The sequence below is a fragment of the Oculina patagonica genome, chromosome 10 (assembly GCF_052425735.1).
Source record: "Oculina patagonica isolate OP01 chromosome 10, crgOcupat, whole genome shotgun sequence".
NCBI lineage: Eukaryota > Metazoa > Cnidaria > Anthozoa > Scleractinia > Oculinidae > Oculina > Oculina patagonica.
The window spans coordinates 9,171,242-9,191,745 of record NC_135767.1 but is presented as its reverse complement, the minus strand read 5'-3'; the positions used below and the strand labels follow the sequence as shown (position 1 = coordinate 9,191,745).

Below are 20,504 nucleotides of genomic sequence, written 5' to 3'. Positions count from 1 at the left end.
ACATTTTTTTGAAAACTGAGGCCCCGCCCACCGTTTTCGATCATACTTGCTTCGTTTGCGTGACCCAAAGTCACCCTTACGTCACGCACTAGATCGTGCCTGTTGCGTTACATGCGCACAAAGCATTGAGCAACCGTCCGAGTCGACCTAAGGGAAACTTCGACATACCCAAATCTCGATGTCCAGTTGCAGTTTTCCCGTTTTTCAAGAAAAGGAAGGAGAATGGACATCGCCAAAGACTTTTTTAATGGAAGGAATTCCAATTCATCAATTCTTTACACCAAACCCTGCGGCACTGCGAGATTACATCGTCAATTTCCAGACAAGAGCTGATGATGTATTTGTTGTGAGTTACCCCAAGTCAGGTAAGCCAGGGTTAAACGATATAAACTGAATACTGCTGAATGCTAGACCACTTTGGATCACTTCATTAACGTGTTTAATTCTTTAACAGAAATCATGCAACATAAATATAAATCAAAGTTATCCAGGAGCATTATTTTAATTATCTGTTTTTATTTATTCATCATCATCATTAACCTGAGTATAAGGCCTTCCTAAGGGGAGGGGGGAGGGTAGGGAAGGAAGGCCTGATACAAACGCTTTGATTGGGTCATGTCGAACATCCAGATTCTGGATGTGGCGCTGATTGGGTACCTTTCGCGCTTTTATTACCCTTTCTTCCTTCCCCTTTAGAAAAGCCTGATACTCAGGCTACATCATCATCATCATTAACATAATTAAGCCTACGGACATAACATAAACTTTATAAGCTTACTTTTCTTTTCATTTTGGGATCATTACTTCTGTTTATGACCCGTGAACTTGATTTTTCTTATGTGACATACTGATACTGTGGGGAGATTTTTTATATTAATCACTTTTGGAACTTTAATAAAGAGCGCCCCCAAATAAGCACAGCATCTTAATAACCACTGCAACCAAAAAAAATAAAAAATTAAAGAGTGCTGTGGTACTCAATCAAGTAAGGAAGGTACCATACTTTCTTGATTAAATGCCTGCTACCGAATAATCACATCTCTAACTGTGTGCTTCTGCAAAACTAGTTTTAAAATTATGATAGAATATATTTTAAACTTGGAATGTTTCCTTGAAAGGGACAACATGGCTTCAGGAAATTCTCTGGCAGGTGTACAACAATGGGCAACAAAGCACAAGAAAGATTTTTGAACGAGTTCCTATGTTGGAGCGTGGAACAAGTCCTGATCGAGCTGACGTTAGCACACTCCCCAGTCCACGACTTCTCCATACACACCTTACCTATGATGTCATCCCGAAAGGACAAACTGACGACACAAAGTGCAAGTACATTTATGTTGCACGAAATCCAAAGGATGTGGCAGTGTCATTTTATGAATTTACGAAAGATTTTGGCTCAGTTGCTGGGTATAATGGCCCATGGGAGTTTTTCACCAGATTATTTGTGGAGGGAAAAGGTGAGGAATTTGTACAGTTAATTACTACAATCAAGTCTCTTGATCTTATTATGCAGAGATGCCAACTTACAAAAATCCAAACCTGGGATATTCCCAAAGTAGATTTGCATATAAGAATCTTTTGTCAACCCCCAAAACAGGTATCTGGGAGATCAATTCTATATCGGGGAGACTATTATAAACTGTGGAGAATTGGTAAAGATGCTTATGGATAGTCCTCCATAACACCCCACCAAACAGTTAGTATCCAGTTTCTTTTTATGGCACGAACATTGATGCTTCACATGTACATATACCTATGAAACTTTTCTGTTTTGGTACTAAAGGTGCTCCTTTACAAATTTTCAGATGCTACTTCAGGCAAAGATCCAGCCCAGTTTCCACCATGTCAAAAAAAATTGTCCTAAAATTTTGCTGAAGGAGCATTTTTGCCCCAGGACCCTGCTACAGGCTGATGCCTCGTTGCTTATGTTATCGGGAAATAATCACCATTTTTCCTGGATCCCTGCATGTTCTTTATATGACTTTAACCTCTTACGGTATCGAAGCAGGAACTGACTGTTGATATCAAGCAGTGAGCTTAGTCTTTCTTAACATGCCTTTACAGCAAGGCGCCCAAAAGTTTGACCACTTTTAATTTATTCACATTCTTTCGTGCAGATTTAATCCAATCAAAAGCCGTGGATAGCTTGCAGTTGACTTCTGATTGGATTAAATCTGTACGAAAGAATGTGAATAAATTAAAAAGTGGTCACACTTTTGGGCGCCTTGCTGTAATGGCTCAGTTCGCTGATGTCACATATCACTTGCAAAATAGTTATATTACCTAGTTGCTTCAAGTATCCTTGTAGCTCAGTGGTTAGAGCATCCGACCATTATGTGGAAGGTCATAGGTATAATTCCCGCTGGGGACAAAGTGACAGTACAAACAGGTCAAGTTTTGTCTTCTAATCTGGCACAACTTTGAAGTCCATGGCGATTATAATTTTTTGTGTTGCAGTGTCTTATGGAGTATGGAATGATCATGTGTTAAGATGGTGGCAACATAAAGATGATCCAAATGTGTTATTCCTAAAGTTTGAAGACTTGAAAAAGGTGAGTGTGTGTTAGTGGTCTGCCTCTGCTAACTGTGGACTCCTGCAACAACACAGTCAAAATTTCACTAAAATCCCCCCTCTGAAGATAGACACCTCTGATATGTGGACACTTACTAGTCCAATAACATCTACAGCATGACACTTAGACATACAAATACTACAATTTTTAACCTCCCACAAGCAGATACCTTTATCTCCTAAGCTGACGTTTTTCTAGTCCTAGTAAGGGTGTCTGCCTATACTAATAGGAGATTGAACCATGGTAGCTTCAAAACTGTATTTAAACAAAACGCAGTGGTGGATCCAGATCTTCAGGTAACTGGGGGCCCAATCATCCAGACCCTGGAATAACGTCAAGGGTATGGACATTTGTGCAGTCTCCCCATACTAAACGTTCTTGAGTACTAGCTCCCTCCTCACATCCATATTCCCCTTCTCGCTTCACTTTTTACACATGCCCAGGAACTATACTTTGACCTTAGGAATAACTGTACCAGGACTGACATTTGAGCAGAATCATTCTGAAAGTAGGATAGGCATCATGAGCTTATGACCAAACATAAAATCTATATTACGACCCCCAGTAAGGAAGCACCTGTCACTAATGGGACACTGTGACATGGGCATGACTGCACATGCTGTGTCCGACACTTCATTTATAAGTTCCAATAAAGCCTGTAGACTTGCATAAGTAAACCTAACCACTTCCTACCCTGACCAACATAGGGACAGGGTTTAGAAGGTCCATGTAGTGAACACCCGGGGAAGGGGGGAGGTGGGGGGGTCTCAAAAAAGTTTTATATGGAGAGGCTCTGCCCCGAGCTCTAACCCCTTGCCCTTTTATATACCATTTTGACAGAAATTGTATCCCTTCTGTATACCTTTTACTGATAAAAGGAACCCCCTTCATATACCTAAAAGACATGGCATAGACTTAGAACACGACGTTTTCTTGTCATTTTCAAGTAGCGCTTAATAAATTAAAATAAATAAAGGCATAAATTGCATTTGTTCGAAATATTTTAATTAAAAGCCCTTTTTAAAACCTAAATGACAGATTTCCATACCCTTTCGTATACCTTAACTTGTGAAACCCCTACTCTTTTATATACCTGAAGCCTGAAAAAGGTACCCCTTTCGGGCGGAGCCTCCCTGTAAGCGCCATTATAGGGAGTACCCCCGGGAGTGAACGGACTTATTGGTAATCTAGACAGAGCCCCCTAAACAATACCCTTTAGGGAGGTTTCACTAGTCTATAATTGATTGGTTTTTATTTTAGGACTTGCCAAGCAATGTTCGCAGGATTGCTGAGTTCCTTGGCAAGCCACTAACAGAAGACATCGCAAACAGGATTGCAGAACAGTGTAGCTTTAAGGGAATGATGAAGAATGCATCAAATTACTGGTTAGAAGGCACAGCCGAGGGGCCAAAACTGCTACGAAACGGAGAGATCGGTGATTGGAAGAATTACTTCACTCCAGAAGTGAATGAGATGTTTGAGAACAAGGTCATGGACAAGCTGAAAGGGACTGGACTTGTTTTTGACTTTGGAAGTTGACAAAAGACGGTTCTCAAGATCAGAAATGTTTATTTTAAACATAATTACTTCTGTCAAATTTTCTTTTTTTAACCCAAGCCCACCTAATTAGGTCTCCCTCTCTAGAAAGCCCACTTTCCCTTTCCAAGATGATCAATCATGAGAATTCCTAAACAAGGCAACTGTCCGTTTTGAAGTTACCATATTCACTCGGCACCCAACACGTGTACATTTTTTGTCACTATTTTACTGCAACATTAAAAAATGCCACTTTTTTGCACCTCTCTAATAAGCCTTGTTTTGCTGCGTAAGTGTGAGCTTTAGTCTTAACATCGATAAAATTTCTGACCTATCTTTTTATCTTATTATAGGAAATTAACGCGAATTCTCAAAATTCGCGTTAGTTTAAGACGCGTTAATTTTTTTGAGCGTTAATTTCCGCGACATTATTTAACTGGAGCGTTTATTTCCAAGACCTTAATTTCATTCCAAATACTGGATACAGACCGAACACATATAGAAATGAGGAAACAAATAAAACCTCTTTTCTGTACACTATTTTTCAATTTTTCACAATGGTAAAGCCTTAAAGAATGATTATTTTTGCTTTCAGAACAGCGGTACAACAGCCAAAATATCATAAGAGACAAAGAATGCGTAATTTTCTTCATGTTGCAAGTCTGCCCCGTCCCTCGCGTTTTAAATTTCCTTTATTTAAAATAAATTTTCCCTCCAATACGCGTTACAGTGCGACGCGCCTTTACCGTGGCCACCCAACAAACTTTTTCACAAGTGTCATCTTGTAATATTTTACGTTATAACCCTGTTTTGTTGATAAATACGATGTAACAAGTATCTCATCATCAACTTTGCAAGCAGGTGTGTTGGTCAATATTACGAGAGCACGCTTGTAAAAAAGTTTATTGGGTGGCCACGGTAAGTCGCGTCGCACTGTAATTTAAGTCGCGTTAATTTTCTTTATTTAAAAGAAATTTTCCCTGCAATACGCGTTAATTTAAGTCGCGTATGCGCGGAGAACCTTTCGCGTGTCTCTTAACTTAGTAGAACTACTTGAAAAAGATATCCTCTCCCTTTCTTCCCAATCCCTTTTCGTTCAGTTCACCTTTGATTTACAATGACGGCTGTTTTCTTTTGAAGGTCTTATCAGTTCTTATATTTTAAGAAAGCAGCCTATTTGGTCTTGGATGCGTGATGCGTGAAATTCACCCGTGGCGTGACATGTAATTTCACTTCCGACACGCCGCATCAGATAGTCACGCGATCACGCAATGTTTACTTTGTAAACCTCGATTGCAAAATCGACCCGAGCACTCACCGTTTTTAATACGCCCATTTGGCGAAAACAGAACAAACTCAAAAAGTTAGGCTACTCACTGGTTTCAGCCAGCGATAATTGAAAAATGGAAAGTTATCCCGTTTTTCATGAACAAGATGGCGAATGGAAATCGCAAAAGACTGTCCAAATTTCTGGTTTGCCGTTCCCGATGTCTTTCGCACCAAACCCCGCCGCTTTGCACGATTTTATAAACAGTTTTCAGACGAGAAAGGAAGATGTTATGGTCGTGAGTTTTCCCAAGTCAGGTAAGTCAGTTTGAGATCTATAGTTAGAGGTCTGTTTGAGGTGTATTGTATTGAGTTAAGTTAGTTTGAGGGTGCGTTTTCCTTCGGGATAATCCGGATCGGAGCAGGATCAATGATCCAGAATGCCTATTACCTCACTACAAGGGAGGCTCACCACTAACCAACTCGCCACCAAGCAAACTAGCCTCCCCACGCTTAAAGAACGAGAAATATTCAGGATTATATTTTAACTTCTTCGCTTGGTGGCGTGAAACCTTGGTGACGAGATGACCTGATACCATGATCCAACATCACTCGGATCGTGGTGTAATTCATCCGTTCCTTTAATACACCAAGATCCAAATGATCTTGGATCATTGTATCCTGATCCGGATCATCCCAAACGAACGCACCCACAGTTGAACTGAGGTAGTTTCGCGGTAATAATCGAACGTAGCTGGTGGTTATGCGTGACGCGTGACGCGTTGAATCTGACTGTGATCCGTGACAGGTGAACAAAGCGTACTATACAAGTTTGTATGGATTTGGAGTTGAGTTAAAAATCTCTCTCTTTTTTCCTTTGAAAACCTACAGTAAAGCTTAAAACCTTTTCTTTCCAGTGTTTCAACGTTCTATTATACATACGTGATAGATGAAAGCAGCCGAAAGTAAATCAGAGCAAATTTGTCACAGCGTTTTTCCGAGCTTTTCTCGTCTGTGCACAAAATAACAACTTAAGATAGGAAAAAAATACGTTTTATGCAAAAAAAATTAATTATTATTAACCAACCAACCCATCATCATCCACATGGTGGCTCTTCCGATCCCACTGATTCCAGATCGAATTGGAATTTAGTAGTGTTGGTTTTTGTGGACGGAGGAAAACGGAGAACCCGGAGAAAAACCCTCGGAGCAAGGACGAGAACCAACAACAAAGCTGCGCTATCCCTGCTCCCCTTAAAAGTTAGTAAGAGAACAGTTTCTTGCTTTTGGGCGAAAGCCTGAAAAACGCTATGTCTTTGCTTGGATACAGAGACTACGTTTAACTATGGGTGAAAGCTTGGTAGTGTTGTTTTTAGTTTTCTTCTAGCTATGTTCTTTTCTCCCATTTTATTTTTACCATTTCTTAAAAGAAAATCAACTCTATTCTTCCCCATAAATCACATCGAAACCACAAGATAAACACTGAACCGAAAATGTGTTGCTGACAAAGAGTTTGCTTTGATAAGTTTGAATTCGATCTTTGCTGCACATCCACTTGAACTTCTGAGACCTCTTTCGTGTTACGTGAGTAAATAAATTGTATTCACGTCTTGTTTAATTGTTAATATTATTCACAAGGAACGACTTGGGTTGGTGAAATCGTGTGGCAACTTTTCAATAATGGAGAAACTAGTGCAGTTGACCTGGCTGAACGAGTTCCGTTCTTGGAGTACTCCACAAAACCAAATACAAACCAACCTACCCTCACGTCTCTCCCCAGTCCCCGCATCATCAAGACCCACCTCACCTATGACATCATCCCCAAAGGTGATAGCAAAGAAACAAGATGCCGGTATATCTACGTTGCACGGAACCCGAAGGACGTCGCGGTATCTAAATACCACTTTGTTAACGCCACGGCAGCTCGGTCAGGCTACAATGGACCTTGGGAGTTTTATGTAAAGTTATTCATTGATGGGAAAGGTAATACATATAAACGTTCTTGTAAATTTTGGCTAGTTTCAGGCTTCGTGACTTTTCCGCGCGGTCCATGCCAGTGAGATTGCAAGCTTTTATTCAGAAGGACTTGTAAGAGCTTAAAAAACTGTTTGGAAATGGGCTGGCGTATATTCATGCAGTTAATCAATTAATCAACCAACCAATCAATCAATCAGTCAGTCAGTCAGTCAGTCAGTGAGTCAATCAATCAATCAATCAACTTCAATACATTTTACTCACTACCAGTGTAATAGGCTCCTGCCACTTCTAAGCACATTACCAAACAGCAAGCCTAACTGAAAAGTTAACTTATAAACAAAACTTAATGGAAAAGGTGTTGGATAAGGTGTCACTAACTTTACGATTACATTTAAAAGGAACATGGGGGTGATGTTGCCACAGATAGCCTTCCATAAAGCAAGAGTAGAATTTTGTGGCCTTGTTTCAGTGTAAAAGTTTTTGGGATCTACTTTTCCAAGCAGTACCCTGCCCCACCGGGTTTGTTTTCGCATTAAATGTTATTTGTCATAAATTTTCGTTTCTTCCACACAGACTCGTATGGCAGATGGAATAATCACGTGATAAGCTGGTGGAATCACCGAGACGAGGCCAATGTATTATTCCTGAAATACGAAGACTTAAAAAAGGTTCGTTTACCCGGATGTAGGTGTCCATCGATTAAAACTGTTTTACGCAAAGGTGCAAGGTGTTTCAGTGAACAGAATAAGATGTTGTTTTCTGATTAGATAACTTCCGCCAAAAGCTTTCCATGAGACTAATCTTATTATTTGTTAGCACCCACCTCTAGAAGTATCCACATTCTCTAATAATAATAGTTTTCCTAATGTTGGGAAACGTCAGAAACTACAGAAACTCATAAAAGGTAACTATATTACATCAAAAAAAAAAAAACTGAAAAGGAACAAGGATTTTTAGCTTAGATTTTTTTCACTCCCTGGACCAAGCCTAAGTCAGTTAATTTCGGTGAAGCTTAATTCTTGTCCGTAGAAGAAAACCCTTTGTGTGACCATTTACATGATAGCTGTTGAGCAGTACGTGTCGTACTGTTTATTCATGTTTATTATGCTGTACAAGGGGTTAAGTGGTCCTAACTTTAAGGTTTGTGTGAAACCCTAGTGTGCGACCATTCAAATGGAAGATAGTGAGCAGTACTTTCATCATTTTTGTTTGTATTATTCTGTACAAGGTGGACCTAACGTTCAAGTCTGTGGATGAAACCCCTGTGTGTGACCATATGAAAGCTATTGAGCAGTACTTTCATGTGGTACTCTTTATTATGCTGCACAAGGTGGTCCTAACGTTTACGTCTGTGGATGAAACCCTAGGGTGTGACCATATGAAAGCTATTGAGCAGTACTTTCATGTGGTACTCTTTATTATGCTGCACAAGGTGGTCCTAACGTTTAAGTCTGTGGATGAAACCCCTGTGTGTGACCATATGAAAGCTATTGAGCAGTACTTTCATGTGGTACTGTTTATATACATATTTCTAACTTAAACTCGATCTGTAAATGAAGCACGTCTTCCTTTCTTTAGGATTTAGCAGCCAATATCCGAGTCATCGCCGAGTTCCTTAACTTGAAGCCAACAGAAGAAATTATCCAGCGAATCGCTCAACAGTGCACATTCAAAGGAATGCAGAAGAACAAAACGAGTTTTTCAGCTTTGGCGGGATGGAGTGAAGGTCCAAACTTGTTACGTAAAGGAGAGACCGGAGATTGGAAAAACTACTTCACCCCAGAACTGGACGAGCGGTTTGAAAACGAGGTTATGGACAAGCTGAAAGGGACTGGACTTGAATTTGACTTTGGCATTTGACAGCCCGCTTTTACATGTGTATTTTTAAAATTATACTACATGTTTAATGAAAAAAGTTGTTATTAGCCTGGCTACGCTTTGTTAGGAGGATCTGGTCCATCTCGCCTATTAGAAGACTAAAATTAAAACTGACCTTCAAAAAACAAATTCTGCCGTAAGAACGTTATCTTGATTGACATTCTGGGGCGATAAGAAGTTTTCTTTGTTTTGTTGCAACGTACTCCGTTAGTATACTCCCTCGCGATCGTTGCTTCCATTGAGATAGATTTAAAATTTTAATTGATTAATTTAAGTCGGCAAGTCGAATTTTGTATGGGGTCTTTGAAAAACCAGTTATATTCAATTAACTATAATTCGTTCCCAAAACTGGATTCTTGCATAGAGGAACCCTGGTAATACGGACCCCAAAGGGACACGCTGAAGTGTCCGTATTATTGGGATGGCGGTTTTAAGCGGGCTCTTAAAGTATACGTCAAGGGCACATTGTATAAATACAGACTAAAAGAAACAATTTTGAAGCAACAAAACGATGGCTAATGCCTTTTCAAACTGAAGAAACGTTGTGCTCATTCAATGAGTCAAATGTGTGTTTATGGCAGTCAAACACCGGAAAAACGACAGTTGTCAAGCATGGCACGTTATTATGCTACTGTATTACTAATAAAAACGCGTTAATCTGTACAAAGTTTTCATTTTTTAGCAGGATGCATTAAGCACACAGTCGGTACAAATGGAAATGTACGGTGCAAAGATAAGCAGTGACCGAAAAGTGTCCGTAAAGCGAGGTTAACTTTGTATGAGAGCGTTTCACTTGGGTCACAGAAGTGTTCGTTGTCCGTATTAGCGGGTGTCCGTATTAAGCGGGTACAGATCAGAGAAAATGTATGAGCGTGTTGTCGGGAGAAACGAAACTGTCCGAAATAAGGGGGTGTCCGTATTGAGCGGGTGTACGTAAAGCGGAGTTTCACTGTACCTTTCAAGGGCGCTTTTAAATTAAATTTGAAAGGCCGTCTCCCTCGTCAGTTATATTGCCCCTGCCCCCCCCCCGGAATCTCGTATTCCCATACTGCTGTGCAACACGAGAGCGCTATCAATCGAAAGTGACACAGCAAATACTACAACCAGTTTAATTTATTTAACGAAAGACGAATCTGACGACTAAGTAAATTACCCTAGGAAATTCAAAACATGGTTAAGTAACTTATTCTGCTGTGCAAAAGTATTGTAAATTATCTAAATGCCAAACTTACCCCATTAGACCTTAACAACGTTATTTGGAAAGCATCGGTAGCTGGAAACTATAACTACCGTTATAACTTAAATATACGATAACTGTCATGTCGGGGCTGAAACTTGAAGCTTAAGACAGCAAGCCACATCACTACAGTTCCAATAACCGCCATTCTGAATCAAGTTAATTAATTAACTGTTAAAACTGTTAGAATTGACTAAGCGAAAACGTTTCCTCAATGGTCCGCAACTGAACCTCTTCCTCTCACCCCTCCCTAAAAAAAAAACACATCACCGCTACCTTCATGAGTACCTGCGTGACGCACGTGACTGCAATCCTGGTCAACAGTCATGGCGCATTTACATTTTTGCCCACAAATGCACTTCTGCTTCACCACACTATCCTCATCTGCAACACAATGTTGGTGTTGTTCCATCGAAGGCTGGCCCGATATCCCTAACACTTTATGGTGGGAAGGGGATTCAGAGAATTGAATGACATTACAATGCAAAACCATTTGTCACCAGTCTCATTGTCTGGTGTCCCAAGGACTTGTAGCCAGGATTGTAGTTACTGTAATGCTTAGAATGTAAACACCACCTGTCAAAAGTTTTCTGTCAGATCGTTATTAACTACTTGGTGTAAGTAAGCAATACAAATGTTTCTACTGTTCCTATGTAATGTTAACACACATTGGTTACCGAGGGTGCTCTGACCAGCTAAGCAAAGCCTAAATCATAGCCAAGGGACTGGGAAACTGTGATATCGGGGTTTGTTCCTCGCATTTTACTGTAACTTAATTGACCGGGCTGAATAACATCGTTATTTAATAACATATTTGTTATGGAGGGATAGCTTATATCGATTTTTTTTTGGGGGGGGGGGGGGTTCTTCCTCAGTACGATATAATGGCCAACATTTTATCTACTAAATCAAGTCTTCTACTGGGCCAGATAAAATCTAACTAAAATCCACCTTTGAAATGGATTTCTCTTCATAATATAAGGCGTATAAAACGTTTTAAGGCTTGTGCATTCTGTATTGCTCTCGTCTTCCCAAATACCATTCGTGTTTAGTCCATTTTTATAGTCCATTGGTGACTTGAATTTGATTCTGATTATACTGAAATAAAAGGCATAAAAATATGCTTTCTGCATGAGTGAGCTGTAAATGTTTTAGAGTTGTGTTTTCTCACAAAAATGTTATAAACCTAAAAGAAAACCTTGGCCTGTTTTCTCTTTCGTAATATTTTACATATCTGCAAGGCAAGGTGCAATGATATGCAACTATTATGGACCTTTGTTGAAGGTACAATCACAGGGAGACCACAACAGTAAAAAAAATTAAATAAATAAAAGAATATTATCCACGTGGTTTCGTTTGTTTTCTGCGTTGTTTTTCTTTATGCGTAGTCGATAGACACGACAGCACTGTTGTCGTATGCTGAGCTGTCTTGTTCGCGAGCGGATTTCAGATATGCAAATTTCCTCTTTTCTTAATAATAATTGACAAGGGTGGCAACTCTTTCACCAAACGATTTGAACACGCTTTACGAAATCGCTTTGAACTCTTTTCTTTCTCGCCTTTTTGCGACAAAAATCGACACAAAAGAATGCTGGATAAATTTTGAATACGCTCACCTGTCTGTTTCCTGAAAAGAAGCGTTTTCCAGAGAGAATTTGAGCTTCCTTTTAGATGTTTTCCTCGGTGTTTTTTTTCGTAATAGCTGCGGCCAGTTACCTTGGCACATTCGTCAGCGAATTACGCGCCATCAAGTGCGAATCAACTACGCTCCCTCCCTCGCAGAGATTTTTTGCGAGGGAGGGAGCGTAGTTGATTCGCACTTGATGGCGCATAATTCGCTGACGAATGTGCCAAGGTAACTGGCCGCAGCTATAACGAAAAAAAAAACCCGAGGAAAACATCTAAAAGGGAGCTCAAATTCTCTCTGGAAAACGCTTCTTTTCAGGAAACAGACAGGTGAGCGTATTCAAAATTTATCCAGCATTCTTTTGTGTCGATTTTTGTCGCAAAAAGGCGAGAAAGAAAAATAGTTCAAAGCGATTTCGTAAAGCGTGTTCAAATCGTTTGGTGAAAGAGTTGCCACCCTTGTCAATTATTATTAAGAAAAGAAGAAATTTGCATATCTGAAATCCGCTCGCGCACAAGACAGCTCAGCATACGACAACAGTGCTGTCGTGTCGTATCGACTACGCATAAAGAAAAACAACACAGAAAACGAACGAAACCACGTGAATAATATTCTTTTATTTATTTATTTAATTTTTTTTACTGTTGTGGTCTCCCTGTGGTACAATATAGATAAACTCCAATTAGCAAATATGACAACTATCTCGAGCTTTCGATCAGCGAATCGTCAACGATGAGAGAACCAATCAGATTCGCTGATTTTAACAGAAAACGCTTTGTTTTGTAATGCTAAGAAACACGAGTGGAAGTTTGCGAAAACGAGAAATGTTATTCAAACACAAGTCTTTGGCAGTGTCTGAACTTCTCACACATGAGCAAGGACAAATGACTGTCTTACGTTCTTTCGAAAGTATTACTTCATTGCCATATCTACAGATAAAGAAAAAATCCTTTCAGTAAATTGCAGCGCACAATGTTTATGGCGAGTTTTCCTCCTCTACTTTCTGACAAGTTTTGCGTTACGTTCAGTAACTGTGGCTTTGTGTACAGATTCTACCTTCAAGATAATTGGAGGAAAAGACATAAAACGGAAACCAGCATCAACAAGTGCTCGATACCCTGAGTCATCAATGTTATTGCCTGAAAAGTTTACAAATTTTAAAGTGGAAGTTTGCGAAGTTTTGCGTCCCTCAGCAAAAACCTGTGCACCAGAAGATTGGATGCCATTGCCTGACAAATCCAGGTCACTCAAGGTGGCATTGGTTTGGAGGGCCCCTGAGAGTGAATGCGCTCCAGGATCACCAATGGCGTTACTTGAAAGGCTAAGCCAAGTCACAGTGGCATTTACTTTAAGGGCCTCAGCTACTGAATGAGCACCTGCATCACCCATGCAATTACTTGACAGATCCAATTGCGTCAGAGCAGTATTGACTCTAAGACCTTCTGAAAGAAATTGGGCACCACGAGCATCAAGGGCGTTCTGCGATAAGCCCAAAATGGCCAGGGTTGAGTTAACTTTGAGAGCCTCGGAAAGGAACTGTGCACCTTTGGCTCTGATGTTGTTCCTTGACAGATTCAAATATTTAAGGGCGGTGTTGAATTTAAGGCTTTCAGCGATTAAGCGAGCCCCACCAACACTGACCTTGTTTCCCTGGAAGTCAAGGGAATTCAAGGTAGAATTAACTCTTAGGACTTCAGCGATTGGTTTAACACTGTGGGCACTAATCCTTACATCCGAGAGCACCAAGGAGGTTAGACTGCTTGGGGCTTTGAGGACTGCAGAAAGTGAACGAATTCCAACATCATGAATACCAGTTCCTGACAGATTAAGCCAAGTCAGGGTTCTGTTGATTTGCAGAGCTTCACACAGTGAAGTAACACCATGGTTACCAATGCTGGGGTTTCTTGATAGATCTAAGAGCTTTAAAGGGCCATTCATCTGAAGACCTTCAGCAAGTGCTGTGACACCTGGATTGCCAATGCCATTTGCAGATACGCTTAAGGCAGGGAGGGCTCTTTTGGCCTTCAGGAACTCTGCAAAGATTCTGGCTCCATCATCATGTAAAAAGTTTAATGAAAGGTTCAATTTCAGGAGGGTGGTATTGACCATGAGTGCGTTCACCAGTTGCTGGGTCCCAAGTGCAGTGATTGTGTTGTTTGACATATCGACTTCAGTTAGTGTTTTATTAACGTAGAGAGTCCCTGCCAGAGAAATGGCACACAAGTCTCCGAAACTGTGTGAAGGCATCTCTAGTTTAGTCAGTGTGGTGTTGGCTTTAAGGGCCTCGCCAAGAGACTGGACGTCACAGCTGTTGTGAGAGATGATCAACCTCTTAAGCTCTAGACTGGTGCCAATTGAGTGCAACATTTGGGCTCGAAGTCTTGGATTTAATGTAGAACACTCGCCAGTGCAGTTTAAGGCAAGACACAGATAATAACTCTGAAGAATAGAATTGTGAGCAAGATTGGCTTTCTTGATAATGGTCTTCAAGACATCTAGACACAAAGCATCATCCTCACCTTTAAGGCCAATAATTCCAACTGCAAACAAAATGACTTGTTTGAGCTTGCAGAGGACCTCTTCGTCGGCAACATAACTTTCAAAGTCAATTTCTCCCTTTGAAATTTGGCTAGCAAGATAAAACCCTGCAAAGAATTCTTGAAAACTCTTGTGTGAGAATCCATAGCACAAATGAGGCCTTCTTTTGCTGTTCCTGGTCTGGACTGACAAAAATTCCAAAACAGGTTTTTCACTTGTTGAACCGGCTCCAATTTCATGCTTCTCAAAGTACATCTGATCTTTTTCCAAGCCTTTCAGTGCAATAAGACCCAGCTGCTCTAACTCTTCCTTGTAAACCTCGATAAGGTTTTCAATGTTGTCAGGCAATTCTTTCTTCCGGCGAAATCTTCTAAGAACACAATTTGATATTTCAAGATACAAGTGAGTTCTGCTCGACGGTAAACGTCCTTTAAAATCATCGCAAAGAAGACAGAGAAGTGCTGTGGTTAAAGGATTCACCGTCAGTTCCTTGAGTTCTTTCTTGCATTCTATTTCCCTCAAAAGCTTCTGGCCTAGTTCGTCCATGTCTTTAAAGTAACGCTGGACAAACTTTCGGGAATCCTCCTCTGTGAATCCTACAATTTCTAACAAGGTGTCACAGTACTTGCTTACCTTGACTCCACCCTCGTGCCTGGAGGTGAGAACGATGTGGCACTTAGGAAGCTCTCTACTTTCAACAAGGTCAGAAAACATTTGCCTTGGATTTGAAGGGGCTTCATCCAATCCATCAAGCACCAGTAAAACTTGGGACTGGTTGGCACGGATGAACTTGAAGAAGTTCTCCTTTGTGTCTTCTTCAATATCTTTAGGAAGAAGTTGATCATCAATGGCTTCCCAGATGCTACCAGTCATTTCTCCACACTTCAGGAGAAGAAGCAATTTAATCTGTGGGAACGACACGTGGGTTTCTTGTCCTTTAGCCCAGTCATACGCCAGCTTTTGACAGTAGGTTGTCTTTCCCATTCCAGGCTCTCCTTCGATCAAGACAGTCCTGGGCTTAGGACATTCCTTGTGAGGTTTGAAGATTTCGGTCATGCTGATGTTTTGCTCATTTGTTTCTCTTCTTGTTTTGTCTCTGTTGACGATCTTTAATCTGGTAAAAATGTCGTTTAGGCCAAAGTTGAAATCTTCACACCACGGAAACAGTGAAATCCGACCTTCACGAGTTATGTAGAGTTGGCAAATCCTTTCTATGAGGTCATTTGGATCTTCAACATCTGGAAAGATAAGCATTTAGGATTTTTCACTGTGATTTTTTTTCAACAGCTAACTTTGAGCAGCATTTATTCAACTATAGGAAATTTCTACTAGATTGATATATATGTATGTCTACATTATCGACTCTCTCTATACAGGCACCACTGTAAGGCAGATACCTTTATGTGACAAAGAAGCATGTTTGGATGGCATCATTATGTTTGTCTGTAACTAGACTCTCTTTTAAGGTGAACACCTCTCTAAGGTGGACATGGTTAGACATAGGTTAGGCGGCAGACATGGTTAACTGGCATTAATGTTTGTCTGAATTGGACTCACTTAAAGGTTGTCACTTCTCAAAAGCAGGCAGGGGTACGCAATTATTTTATTCAAATCACCCTTATGATGACTAAGTCTAAGTTCAAAACGTTATTTCCTCCCTTTTAAAGTTCTTAAACACAATTTTTGCCTTCTAAATAGTTATTTTAAGCTAAAGCGAATATTATGGAGATAATAATTAGCGTGTATTATTACATTTAAAAGTGATATATTTTATTTGAAATTATTTTCAAAAACATACCTTTAGCCTGTGGTGTACTTGCTGATGTCTTTGAATTTAGTTCTTTAAGCATTCTGTGCATTTCTTCAAGCAGGTCTTTAATGTTGTCTTCATCCTTTTTCCATTGCCTTAAAAGCTCTTCGTAGTGGTCCTCTATTTCAGGGTCCATGCATTCATTCTTTAGATCATCAATTGCCACCCCATAATCGGCTCCTCCCAATCGGACCAGAGCATCTTGGATATCTTGCCAGTAAGCATTAAAAGTTGCATCATCGACAGAGGCTTGCTCAGCATGACCATACACAGTATTTCTGAAATACTTCACACGGGCAATATCAGCCTCAACACTCGTGTCAGTGACAGGAGGAAGTGCATCCCAACCAGTTGCTGGGGGTGTCAAGCCACAAATATTTCGCAAGAGGACTGTCAGGAGAGTGATATCAAAGTCCCTGGATGAAACGGAGGTGCGGATTGCAGGGTACAACTTTCCCCACTGTGTTGCATTTAAAATTCTCCTCGTTCGAAGTAACTGAAGAGTAGAATGATTTCTTGTAAGGGCTGTGTGAAGACCAGCAGGAGGATGTAACTTGTCAAACGTTTCTCTTAAAACGTGAGATCCAACATCTACCAGAAGACGACAAAGTCGCGCATAATTGGTGGTTTCTTTAGAAGAGGAAAATGATGCTGTAGCAGCAGCCATAGTTTACCTAGGACAAGTCAAGTGAAAGGTATTAGAAGGATTCCAAGCACTCAAGACAACCATCCCAACCATTTGCAGAACAGTCCTTCTTTTACTTCATTAATTTGGTGATGGCTAGCCTGCGTAGCTGGCCGGAAACTCCGCCCAAAACAAACCATTTGGTTGCAAAATCCTGCTAGCTATGCAGACTAGTGGATGCAAAAATAGTAGCATCCAGGAAATTCAAAAATTTGCACCTGAAGCTTTGTCATAATTGAATATGGTTACAACTGCCCAGGGTAAGCAAAATTTGAGAGCAGCTTGTCAAGGTGCAAGCTGTAACTGAATCACGGAATCCTTCTACTGGGCATTTACTGTAATGATTCGATTTAGCGCCCGGGGTGCTTACTTACTTTTGGCACCTCAAGGGAGGGCGCTTATTCGAGACAGGGCGCTTATTCGGGACAGGGCGCTTATTTAACTTTTTGAGAAACAACCAAATGTTCAAAACAAAACTTTAAATAAATATTAAAATAACTAACAATAATAGAAAATGCAAAAGTAACCAATTGTTGAAAGTTCAGTTACTTTTAAAAGAATTGTTCATTGTAGCAGTAAATATATACATGTACAGTACGGTGAATGTTCATGAGCTTATCTTTGTGACGTAGATGACTTCAGTAGGGACAGTCATCCACAGTAGGGGCACTTATAAGAATGGGGGCGCTTATAAGAATGGGGGCGCTTATTAAAATGGGGGCGCTTATTGGAATAGGGGCGCTTATTGACAAAAACACATTCGAAGGGGGGCGCTTATTGGAAGGAGGACGCTAAATCGAATCATTACGGTATGAACATTAAGCATTAATTTATCTCTTCCATTCACTTGAACGCACTCTAAGACCCTCTAAAAGCAATAAATGTTTTAATCAATCATTTGTACTAAAACAATTAGACTACTTGACGTCTAATTGTTTTCTATGGGCAATAGTCAATTTAACTGCACTTTGTTGACTATTCACTTATAGAAAACTTGGCCTTGTATATTGTTAATCGATAGCAAGGTCACAAATATCAGGAAACTGCACAATATTGATTATACAATTCAGAGAATGTGCATTAATCAAATGAATAAAATGATTTCAGAACTACCTTTCCAAGATAAAATAACCAAGTAAGTACAAAAAAACTAAAATATATAATATAATTATAATGACTGTAAAGATAATATAATAGCCAAGGAATGAATTCAATAGTAATGTGTCCTGGAAGCAACATTATATCAGTTATATATACACCAAACTGAAGAAATGTTGGCCCTGTGAAAAGCATAAACTATTAATGAATGATAAGACCGAATTAGACTCTGCGTAGACAGCATATTGGTAAGCTTAGTAGTATAATTTATTTATAATTGTGATATTTTCTTTCTTTGAGAGTGTAAGAGCATGATTTTTGCAAATGGGGGGGGGGGGGGCAACCTGTCTTATTATAATGTTCATTCTGTCATGGACGACGATTGCTTTTTTTCCAAATAATTCCCAGTAAACATTTGTAGCACATCTTTTCATGATTCAACTTTTTTTACCATTGAAAAATAGCCCAATGTCGATATGTTAAAACTTAGCCTAAAACTATAGACCTGATCAGTATGAAGTTTTGGGGTTTTTGTGGGGTTTATTCCCCAGAGCCTCGTAGTGATGTCTATTGTTTTAGGCTGAATTTTAAAATATCGAAATTGGGCTATAGCAAAGATATCGTTGACGTCACCTATTGTTATTAATGTGCCAACCAAAGAACTATTGGCTAGTGAAACAAAGAGTTCTTTTGTTTAACTTGTTGGACATTTAAATAACAAAGACAATGTTTGTCAACAAATATCTTCCCTATTAGGTTCTTATACAGATAACTTTGATTTAACAAGACCTCGTTTTCTTATAACCATCACAAACTTTTGTTTACGTTTATACATCTGCGAACCAACAGACGTATGTATAAAGAAGGCATGCAGACATCGTCAGAAAATATCATGTCATCAAATATGGCGACATGCAAAATGAAAGCGAGACAAAACATGAGTCAGAGACGGTATGTAGCCACAAAATATTGAAACAATTATTTGAGAAAAAATCAAGAGAACTTTAAGCTTTAAAGGTTCCGTATGCAACGTTCCTATCGCTGAGATAAGCAAAAAAATTAAGATCTATATTTCGTTCCTTTCAATGTAGAAATTCAAGCTTTGTACCCTGCCAGGGGGGGGTCCCGGAGTCCGCTTGTCTGAATTTCAAAATGCTTGGTGTCGCTGTTTCATCGGCCATTCTAGGCTTTTCTGTCACTTGTCGGAATTTGGCGAGAAAGGTTATTGTTTGTCGCAATTTCATTTCATGTGCTGTCGCTACTTTTTGGGCCATGTCGCTTATTGGAATTTACCCTGGCAGAGCCTCTTTGTACATGCATGTACACGGAAGTGAAAATCTGAACAAACGCTTCACAATTTATCGAACTTATAGCTTTGCAGTAACTAACACTTAATTTCCATTAATTCTCAACCAACAAGGCTTCTGTGCGTTTCTGTATTCGCGAAGAATGCAACTCCACGCCATAAAGGTACAGAAAAACTAAAGCGATAATATTTGAAAATCATAGCCGGAGAAGGTGCAGTTTCGCCTTGGAGTGCATTCGCATTACTAAGCATTTTCTAACAACTTAGTTAAAATTGATCAGTAGCTTACCTCGGTCTTAATTAATGTCCAACGGTTTACAAATGTAACCTTTCACATCTCAAAAGAAACGAACAACACCAAAACAGAAACCAGCCATTAGAAGAACCACTGCCCGCCAATATTTTTTGCTCAATGCGCGCGGACGCGCAGAAGGGTATTCCCCGACGTCATCGTCACGTGATGCGGCCCTCGTGTCACGCAAAGTTGACAAAGTTAACTTTACTTTCGTACCTATCAATGTTGCAGTTTTGGGCAAAGTTTTTTCTATATATTCAAGTTTTTTTCTTTTTATCCACTTTGTTTATTTTTGACCGCTTTAGCCGTCAGGATCAGTTTGCCGTCTATATTTTCCGTTTTAACTAATTTACTGATCCAGGTCTTCAATAGATCCGGCACCACTCATCGGTTTGTCGCTGTGATATTGCAGTATCTTATTATATTTCTATCAATGTTGGGCCGCTGCGGGTGGGGGGTGGGGGGGGGGGGGGGCTGGGCATAGGCAGGGGTTTTGACACAATTGTTTGACCGTTTCAAAAAATCTGTTTATACTTTGTTTGAACAAAGTTCTGTTGGTTTTTGGATCTTTTCCGTTGTAAACTCATTTACTCACAAGGGGTGACCTTCTTATAAAGTACAGAGCTAGATCATGGAATTACACAGATAATCTTGCACATGCAATTACCGATTACATAA

General features: G+C 39.9%; 3 protein-coding genes across 3 annotated transcripts; 2 read left to right on the top strand and 1 right to left on the bottom strand.

Annotated features, from left to right (window-relative positions):
* Nucleotides 1-118: 118 nt before the first annotated feature.
* LOC144628154 (sulfotransferase 1B1-like) lies at nucleotides 119-4,689 on the top strand. The gene is made up of 4 exons (XM_078486213.1): nucleotides 119-365; nucleotides 1,119-1,457; nucleotides 2,458-2,552; nucleotides 3,834-4,689. The coding sequence occupies exons 1-4, from the start codon at nucleotides 179-181 to the stop codon at nucleotides 4,110-4,112; spliced, it is 900 nt and encodes a 299-aa protein (XP_078342339.1). The 5' UTR covers nucleotides 119-178; the 3' UTR covers nucleotides 4,113-4,689.
* A 701-nt stretch (nucleotides 4,690-5,390) lies between these two features.
* LOC144629323 (sulfotransferase 1B1-like) lies at nucleotides 5,391-9,867 on the top strand. Its single transcript, XM_078487562.1, has 4 exons — nucleotides 5,391-5,693; nucleotides 7,014-7,358; nucleotides 7,926-8,020; nucleotides 8,931-9,867. Exons 1-4 carry the CDS (start codon nucleotides 5,513-5,515, stop codon nucleotides 9,210-9,212), a joined length of 903 nt encoding a protein of 300 aa, XP_078343688.1. The 5' UTR covers nucleotides 5,391-5,512; the 3' UTR covers nucleotides 9,213-9,867.
* A 2,739-nt stretch (nucleotides 9,868-12,606) lies between these two features.
* On the bottom strand, nucleotides 12,607-19,952 carry LOC144629303 (uncharacterized). The gene is made up of 3 exons (XM_078487527.1): nucleotides 19,821-19,952; nucleotides 16,431-17,116; nucleotides 12,607-15,870 (listed from the first exon to the last, which is right to left on the bottom strand). The coding sequence occupies exons 2-3, from the start codon at nucleotides 17,107-17,109 to the stop codon at nucleotides 13,091-13,093; spliced, it is 3,459 nt and encodes a 1,152-aa protein (XP_078343653.1). The 5' UTR covers nucleotides 17,110-17,116; nucleotides 19,821-19,952; the 3' UTR covers nucleotides 12,607-13,090.
* Nucleotides 19,953-20,504: the final 552 nt, after the last annotated feature.

Excerpts from the sequence above, each read along its gene's own strand:
- LOC144628154 (XM_078486213.1), top strand. The coding sequence starts at position 179 with ATGTCCAGTTGCAGTTTTCCCGTTTTTCAAGAAAAGGAAGGAGAATGG. Across the intron at positions 1,458-2,457 it reads ATTATTTGTGGAGGGAAAAG|TGTCTTATGGAGTATGGAAT; the intron begins GTGAGGAATTTG and ends TTTGTGTTGCAG. Across the intron at positions 2,553-3,833 it reads AGTTTGAAGACTTGAAAAAG|GACTTGCCAAGCAATGTTCG; the intron begins GTGAGTGTGTGT and ends TTTTTATTTTAG.
- LOC144629323 (XM_078487562.1), top strand. The coding sequence starts at position 5,513 with ATGGAAAGTTATCCCGTTTTTCATGAACAAGATGGCGAATGGAAATCG. Across the intron at positions 5,694-7,013 it reads CGTGAGTTTTCCCAAGTCAG|GAACGACTTGGGTTGGTGAA; the intron begins GTAAGTCAGTTT and ends ATTATTCACAAG. Across the intron at positions 7,359-7,925 it reads GTTATTCATTGATGGGAAAG|ACTCGTATGGCAGATGGAAT; the intron begins GTAATACATATA and ends TCTTCCACACAG.
- LOC144629303 (XM_078487527.1), bottom strand. The coding sequence starts at position 17,109 with ATGGCTGCTGCTACAGCATCATTTTCCTCTTCTAAAGAAACCACCAAT. Across the intron at positions 15,871-16,430 it reads AAGTACACCACAGGCTAAAG|ATGTTGAAGATCCAAATGAC; the intron begins GTATGTTTTTGA and ends TTATCTTTCCAG.